This window comes from Puma concolor, chromosome B4, assembly GCF_028749965.1.
Source record: "Puma concolor isolate L17-30 chromosome B4, mPumCon1.1.hap2, whole genome shotgun sequence".
Lineage (NCBI taxonomy): Eukaryota > Metazoa > Chordata > Mammalia > Carnivora > Felidae > Puma > Puma concolor.
Genome location: NC_141673.1, coordinates 87,530,608 through 87,539,279, shown reverse-complemented (window position 1 = coordinate 87,539,279; position 8,672 = coordinate 87,530,608). Strand labels below are relative to the sequence as shown.

Genomic DNA, 8,672 nt, shown 5'->3' with positions numbered 1-8,672 from the left:
TTTAATATATTTGTGATTATCTGCCTATTTCAAATGTTCATAAATGAAGTAAAATAAAATCTCCAAATCTGTGTAAAAGGCTGTACAAGAGCTCAGCTTTCTGATGTTTCTGATGTGAAACAGAGCAAACCCAGAGCCTCTCAACTAAGTGCTTGTCTTTGTGCCCTCATCCCTTCCTTGAAGAAACAGGAGCTCAGGATGATTAGCTCAAGCTTTGATAGAAAATATCACTTTAGCAAGTGAAATAAAGCTAAACTTATGTATGGTAGGCCTGAATTCAGGAAGGAAGTAGATTTTTAAGACGGAAGGTTGGAGATTCAAAGAAAAAAGGTTGTAAGATTTCCATGATACACCAGGCTCAGAAAGAAGAGCCAAGAAAACATCTCAAATCTTGGAAGGAAATAAAACCAAAATGAAAGAAAAAGATGTAGTGCCCTTGGAATAACCAATTGCAAAGGCAAGAAGATCTGAGAGGTATTATCATTGTATATCTCTTTCACATGCCTCTAAAAATGCTTTTTTTTTTCCCCTTGAGCTTTGACTAGGGATAATATTGTGAAAGAGAAATCACAAAACTACAGTGAATACAAAGAAAATATTTTAATAAAATATTCAATACAGTATTTCCCTATGGGGGCTTGTAAGAAGTGAGAAGCCAAAAAAGTAACTGTCACTTTTAGCAATCCAGTCCTAAATGAGACAGGAATGCTCTTACTTTTCTCTAAAGCTCCTTGCCCAGTTCCACCAATAGGCTGCCATCAGGAGGATGAGGAAACCTGCAAAGGTCATTGTGAAGAAGTAACTGAACAGAACCTGTTTAGAAGCAACTAGAGACCAGCAGGTTTTGCCTCAGGCCTCTCACCAGGTACAGTATCTGGGAAAAAAAAAAACAAGAAGAAGGCAACATAACATACTGGTTGATATACAAAAGGTGTTAACAACAAAATTTTGGGTTTCCGCCCTTCATCCTATTTGCATTTCCAGAGTGACCAACAGAAACAGAGAAATCTGTTTTAACCTCTTTTAGTGGTTTTAACCTCTAAGCATTTTGAACAGATCATTCCTTGGCCAACTTTTATATTCAAGGTCTATTATGCGATTCTTGGGTTTCAAATGGAGAAAAATGAGAACATACTGTTTCCTATACATAATATAACTGCAAATACTGCATGTATGAAACAAGTGTCAGCCATGAATCCTCCACCTTGTGTGTTACTGTTTATTGACACAGAAAGTGCTGTTGCTTGAATATGAGTATCATCTAGTGCATGAAGATATAGAAGGACAAATTACTGTGTTTCCATTCTGGAATAGTCTGACAGTGCTTTCCACAAACTATCAAAACTTGATAAAAGACTTTCTTGAGGTTGTCTTGCTGTCATGATTCCGATGTGTTTTGATTTCCTTCAGGAGTCATAAATTGCACCTTTGGCACAATGAGGGATGAGTTGTTCCTTCGGATAGAGTTGTTTCTCCTCATAGAATTGTTTCTTCTCATGGAATTGCGCTTCCTCAGAGAATTTTGATGGGATAGTTCACTCTTTTGGAGAGTCTGAATAAGGATGGAAGGCTTCTCATCCAGCTCTCGGGCACTGCACCTTGGAGCAGCTACTTTAACAGTGTTGCCAAATTTGGAGTAATCCACAGAATACACTCCTTCCTCCTCAGTAACAATGGACACAAAGCGATGGCCCCATTGTATCTCCTCGGCGATATAGGAGGTTCTTGCTTGTGTGGTAATGCCAGTAGTCTCGACCACTCCTTCGAGAATCACTATGACCTCTAGGTCTTGGTTGGCAAGGTCAGTGGCTGAGATATCATACAAGGGGCTGCGCTTGTCAATCACATGGCAGATGATCAAAGGGGCTACCAGAAAAATGTTATTGCTCTCAATTGGGTTATCAACAGGAATGTCCAGCTGGTGAATAGGCACCACCTCCCCTTCAGGTGTGGTTGTTTTCTTGACCACCTGGATGCGCACTGAGGCACTAATGATCATACTTTTCCTTAGGTCACCCACTCGGAACATGAAGCACAGCTTGCCATTTCTAACGGCAATCACAGCATGGCGGCTGAAAATCAAGGTTTCCGCCCTTCTGTGAGCCTGAGCTGTTTTCATGAAAATGCAACCCAACATGACTGCGTTGATTATCAAACCCACAATGTTCTGGAGAATCAAAACTGTGATGGCCAGGGGACATTCCTCTGTCATCATTCTCCCTCCAAATCCAATTGTCACTTGAACTTCAATGGAGAAGAGGAAAGCAGAGGTGAAAGACCTGTAAGGAGTGATATCAGAAAACGGTGCCATCAGATCAAATTTTGAATAATGAAATAACATGCTAAGCTGAATTTTCCATTTTCTTCAATACTTTTGGAAACACCTGGCAACTTAACTTGTCAAATGTCTGATTCTAAACACAAGCACTTTCTCTCTCCCCCTCTCTCATCATAATGCCTCCACTTTCAGACTTCTGGGATACAATTCTGTTATTTTCTACATCACACAATGATGGGCCTACTTATATGAAAGCATTAAAAGAATAAGTTAAAATAATAAATACATATTTGTATCTACAGGCATATTTTACTTTGTGAAATACTTTCACAAAGGCATAGTTTACTTGGTGAAACTTTCTATGTTTATTATTTATTGCATATCTGTGTTTAAGTGACTTGAGTCATATGGGAAGGTATTGAGTAATAAATGAACATTTTATTATTTACAACCCTTAAAATCATACTCATTGGCTAACACTTATTGTATACCTCATACAGACAAAGCATGGTGCTTAAAGGTGGTACAAAACACATGACTCAAAAATATTAGTATTTTTAATAAAAAAAGAATGTTTTGCCATTCAGAAAGAAAACTTTTTTTTAAATTGATTGTCCCATTTTGTTCTCTAATTCTAGTGAATACTGAAGCCATTAAAGGAAAAATTTGAGAAAGAGATTTGTAAGTGGCTATGTCAAGGTCACATAATTAATGAGAACTTGAATTCTGTCACTTCTAGCTTAGTGATCTTTTGAAAGAAGCAAAAGGAAAGAGTGGACAATTGTCAGTATTTTCTTGGGAAGTTTTTTCAAATTGTACCTCTCTTCCATATCTAGTGCAAACACTGATTTGGTAAGTTCAAAGTTGACTGGGCAAAACTTACAAAAAGCTCTCAGGTTAGTCTGATTTGTTCCCCTGGTTAAGATACACCACATTTGGTTATTCTTAAGATTAATTTATTCACTTACCCACATAACCTATATTGCCATGGGTTCTTTACATAAACAAGGTTAGTCCTATGTTTGCCCCCAATGCCAATTCCAAAGTCCTCTAATTTTATAGATTAACCATGTGTAGGCTATCTGCCAGAGTATTATCTATCTATAAATGCCATGCACAATGAGTGGGCAAAATGCTTAAACATTTGAATACTGAGTATATGCCCTTTGGTGCAATACTGCCCTTTGGTGCAACACCATGAGGGGTAAGCATATATGATTGATTGGCTTTCCAGTGGAACGTGAAAAATTGCCCTTTTACCCCTTTTGCTGCTAAAAAGATTCATGGAAACCACAATAATTGCTTAGTGCACTAGCTACACAGAAGATGTGTTGTATGATACAAAAACTCGTAAAGATTAAGAATGGACCCCAGGGGAGGAACTTGGATACAGCACTGATTTCTAATAATGTATATGTACTTCATGGAGCAGACTGACGGTGAATATTCCCACGTTTCATTTTAATGGCTTGGGAGATTATTCATATGCTGTATTTTATGTATTGTTTATTTTATGAAAGAATTTAATTCTAAATATTACGTGGTACAAGACCCAGCCTTTTATGGACACCTGTCATGCTAAACACCCTCAGAAGATGAAAGTGTTCAGCTGTTCATTTGTTCTGGTACAGAGGGAGTTAGGCTGAATGAAAGAAAACATGTTGGTTTATTTTCTGCCTCATGTTGGAAAGTCATCCACATGAAAGAGAAAGTGAGCCATCCTAAAATGAGAATGGTAGAATGTTATTTGGACATACTGGTGAGTAACCATCACTCTAAGTTGTTTCTAATTTTGATGACATGGTGGGACATTTAACTTACGAAAGGTAAGGAAATGTAAAGAATAAGAAATATTATCAGACATCTTTTAATCCCCTTTGGGAGAGAATGGAGATTTTCTGGTTCTATATTTTTGGTGAAAAAATTTTTATTATGTGCGGTTGGTTATGATTAAACTAAATGTTGAGATGAAGTATAAACAGTAGGAAAACGTTAAAAATAAAATTAGTAAGATTTTAACCTTAAAAGATTTCAAGTTATTTTTTTAGGTAAGAAGCAAAACTAAAAATCAAAAATTGTCATGCTGAGATCAGCTTTGTCTCACTGCATTTGAGACGTCATTTCTCACAGTAAATGGAATATTCATACCAGCAGGAATACATCAGGGTAATGAAAATGCTTCAGAACACATCTTGTGAAAAATAAAAGCTAGCAGTAAAACAGCTTTTAGCAACCAGTGCATTCTATAAAGTTCTTTTTAAAAAATCATCAAAAGGATGTTAGTTTTGATGCTATATCTTTCTAAAAATTTTTTTAACATTTATTTATTATTAAGAGGCAAAGATAGAGCATGAGCATGGGAGGGGCAGAGAGAGGGGGAGACACAGAATCTGAAGCAGGCTCCAGGCTCTGAGCTGCTAGCACAGAGCCAGACGCGGGGCTCAAACTCACAAACCGCTATATTATTGACCTGAGCTGAAGTCGGGCGCTCAACCAACTGACCCACCCAGGCGCCCCAATGCTATATCTCTAATAAACTGCTTCATGACTTCTTTTTCACAGGAAAAGCCAAAATATTTGTCTTGTAAATAAAATCTGCCATTTATTTTTGAGGTTTATTGTTTTTTAATCTCTTTTTATGAGTATCTACCGCACGTTTGTTAAAAATTTATCTTGATATGAAATTGGTTCACCAATATCAATGTCCATAAATTTCTTAAAGAGAAATACTATAGAAAATGATACTTGGCCTACAGATACCTGTTAAACACAATGTTTTGTTTCTTTTATATCCGGTACGCTGATAATCACCGACATTTTTCATCTATATTTTCTTTCAGAGAAAAGTTTGTGAAAAGTTCAAGACACAATAATATCTATCTACTTGATGATAAAGGCAATGGATCAATTCAGTATATTTTTCTCTTCTCAAAATCTGAGCTGAAATCTGTGATGTGTGATCTCTGCACACAAATGTTGCATCTCTTCCTGATACGCTGGCATTGAAGTTACTTAGGAAATGGAAGGACGGACAAGGACAAGTTCAAAGTCTGGGTTTCCGCTTCTGGCAATGGTATGCTAAATTCAGAAGATTTCAGGGTCAGTAAAGGTCTCATTCTTTACAGCTGCCTGGCAGAATGGTGCTTGTTCAAGTTGCTTTGCTTTGTACACTACGCAAATTTGTAATATTACTCAGAAAATGTCCTGGCAAAGTTTCCAGTATTATTGCCATTGTTTTGCTTCAGAGTGACTATTTTTGCAATTGATATACATGATCTCTTTGCACCTTCCAACAAAAATTAAAGGACAGATCACCCCATCTAAATGTTCTTAGGCCATGTGAAAATATGTTCTTAGGCCAAGTGAAATCAAATTCACTTTACTTACCACTGAAACACTTACAAGAGAAAGAAGCAAAAGCTAGGCAGTCTGAGGACGGTCTTGTTTTTACTCTATTAAAACTTGTAAAGAAAATCACAACATTAAGGTACTTCTGTATAATCCCTTCCATGAAAAACTTGGATCAATTTCCATCAAAAGTTAATTTTTTTCTAGTTCTGCATCTTAGCATAACCAATGCTAGCAACCAGCTATTATATAAGATACTCTTGATAAAGAAGGGCTTGTAGCTACTTATTTCAATTTTAGTGGATTTTTAACCTAGGACACCTGTCCGCCAGTGTTTTCCCATTTCCCTCACTATTGCTGGAAATGTCATGGGCAAGAGAAATATTGGAACAATATTGCTAGCATTGACACAATATTTTTTGTTGTTCAGAGATATTTACCCGTGGACACTAGAACTATGGCCAGCAGCTTTTTCATACTGAAAACTAAATATGTGCTTTTTCCGAGTGAGGCATTCTGGAATCCTCTGAATCATAACCATTTTTATAATAACCAGTGCAGTATTTTTAAAGCTAGCCAGAGGGATTGAAGCTCCACGTTTGCAGAGACTCCTCATCCGTAAAGCTTCCTTTAAAACGATTTTAATGTGTCAGATTAGTTTTGTTTTGTTTTTGTTTTGTTTTGTTTTTTTACTTCTTTGTGCCCGAAGGTACTAAAGGAATGCTTTATTTCACTTTCCACAAAAATAACTGTAAGAGGAGAGCAAGGGCAGTTTCCTATTTTTTCCCACACCGTTTTCAATCCCTGCCTCATCCCACTGCATTCTTACCTGACGTTAGTCACACAAACAGTGGACTCCAAACCACTTTTCTCCATTCCGCTTTTCTCCATGTAAGCGTAGATGTCCCCATGGGCAAAGGCCACGAGCCACCACATGATGGCGAAGAGCAGCCAACTGCAGAGGAACGACATGGTAAAGATGACCAGCGTGTGGCGCCATTTCAGGTCCACCAAGGTAGTGAAGATGTCCTGAAGGAATCGCCCTTGCTCGCGGATGTTCTTGTGCGCCAGGTTGCATGCCCCGCTCTTGGCGATGAAGCGGGCTTTGGGGAGGCGGTCTCGGACGCGCGGCTTGCGCAGATTCTCCGCGGCGATGCGCGCCAGCACATACTCCTCGGGGATGATGCTCTTTCTGGCCAACATCGTCCTGTCACCATAGCCAGCTTATTCACCTGTCTCTGACCTGACTCCTCTTCCCTCGGGACGTCCTCCTGCATAAGGCAAACGACGATTTTAAAACTCCCCCCTCCCCCATTTTCTCACCTCTTCAGTTCTTGCATTCAGGGATATGTGTATACGTTCCAGGTGACCTGCAAAGCTAAGGTATGATTTTATCAATCCCAACACGATTCTAGTTTTTGCGCTTGAGTTCTGGAGTCGCGGAGAAATTATTTGGTACGAATCGGAAGTGTTTCAATTTTCCGTATCGTTATGAACACGGGCAGAGCCTTAGTGAAACAAAACCAGGAGCCGTCCTGTAAACAGCAGGCTCAATGATAATTCCGAGATTAACCGCGTCTGTAGATTAGTGCAAAGATACAAACACGCGGCGTCTATGGTGGAAATTAAAACCAGCTGGGTATTACGATCCACTTATTATTTAGACGATATAGCAATATGAAAAGTACAGAGAGGAAATTCTTCCTCCGTTATTTTTAGAAGTAGGCAGAGAAAAGGCCGTGGCCTCTTGCGCAGTATAAATAACATGTTTAGTGAAATTTGACAAAATAATAATAAGCGATGTGCTATGTAACTTGAAAACGATGAAGAAGTATTTTAAATTTCAAAGAAGTATGAACTGCATTAAAAAAAGAGAAAAAAATCCCATTGGAATTCATAATATTGTAAATTGAAAACTTCACAGCGAAGGCTTCAAACAAACATACAAGCCGCAGGAAAAACCCGGACAATAACCTGCGGATTGCAAGATAGAGTTAGAAGAGTGTGCCCCGAAAAGTCCCTCTAATACTGTAAAACTTCTGCAGTGTTTGGCATTTTAAATCATTTGCGGGGGTGCGAGCAGCCTCCCCCTCCCCTCCCCGGGAGGAGCGTTGAAACTTACAGACTCTGGGCAGCGGGTGCGGCAGCTGCACCTCCCTACACAGGCCGGCCGACCGCGGGCAGGTCCCTCGCTCTCCCATCCCGGCGCGCGGGTGCAGGGACCGCGAATGCCGGAGGGACAAATCCGGGGACCGCGTGTCCTAAGGAGAAGAGTTAAAATAATAAAAGGTGCAATTGAGTCTGAATGCGGGAAGGCTAGAGGAAGGGGGATGGGTGTAGATCTTCCCCTCCCCCGGTTCAGCGCTATTCCCCTGGCCGTTGCAGTGCAAGGAGGAGGGGCTGGGGGAAGAGAACCTTGGGGGTGATGCTCTACAAATCAGCCTCCCAGTTCAGGCTTTGACGCGCGCCAGATCTATGAGGCCGCCGGAGTTGGCGAGATAGAGAAGGGAGGGGAGTGGGGGAAGGCGCAACCCGCGGAGGTAGGGAGCTGGCCAGGGGAGGGGCAACCGGGAGGGGGGTAGGGAGGGCGGGACCTGTAGGGCCAGTTCTCTTCCAGTAGCGGCGACCCCCCGGGCCTCCAGTTTGACACGCAAGTCTTTAAAAGGCTCCCTGCTCAGGAGGGAGAACTTGCTGAGTCCAAGTTCACTGACGTAAAGAGAATTTATTTTTTATTTTGTAATCTGGTAGATAACTGGGCTACTTAAGATTGAATAAAACCAGGTATAGAAATCAGAAAACAGTTTTCCGAGGTGTTCACGCTGTGTGCACACATATTTATATACATTAAATTTCGAACTAGTGGGGATGATACAGGTGGAAGATGTTCTGAAACCCAGTAAACTGTTTCTTCACCAGCCAAAGCTAGTTCTCAGGAAATTAAACGCGCACGTGCACACAGGCACACTAAGACACCCGCCCCCACCCCCCAACCTACAAAAACAAAAACAAAAAAACATTTGGGGTCCCTTCCAGTGAGAAAGTTTAC

General features: G+C 40.2%; 1 protein-coding gene across 2 annotated transcripts; it reads right to left on the bottom strand.

The window, feature by feature from the left end:
* Positions 1-585: 585 nt before the first annotated feature.
* KCNJ8 (potassium inwardly rectifying channel subfamily J member 8) lies at positions 586-8,239 on the bottom strand. Of its 2 annotated transcripts, none has more exons than XM_086713907.1 (4): positions 8,221-8,239; positions 7,749-7,887; positions 6,456-6,897; positions 586-2,279 (listed from the first exon to the last, which is right to left on the bottom strand). In XM_086713907.1, exons 3-4 carry the CDS (start codon positions 6,827-6,829, stop codon positions 1,379-1,381), a joined length of 1,275 nt encoding a protein of 424 aa, XP_086570033.1. In that variant the 5' UTR covers positions 6,830-6,897; positions 7,749-7,887; positions 8,221-8,239; the 3' UTR covers positions 586-1,378. The 2 variants fall into 2 exon arrangements, with proteins under 2 accessions (XP_086570033.1, XP_086570032.1); XM_086713906.1 differs by lacking the exon at positions 8,221-8,239 and adding an exon at positions 8,042-8,179.
* Between the last annotated feature and the right edge of the window lie 433 nt (positions 8,240-8,672).

Coding starts and splice junctions, on each gene's coding strand:
- KCNJ8 (XM_086713907.1), bottom strand. CDS start 6,829: ATGTTGGCCAGAAAGAGCATCATCCCCGAGGAGTATGTGCTGGCGCGC. Junction 2,280..6,455: donor GTTTGTGTGACTAACGTCAG/GTAAGAATGCAG, acceptor CACTCCTTACAG/GTCTTTCACCTCTGCTTTCC.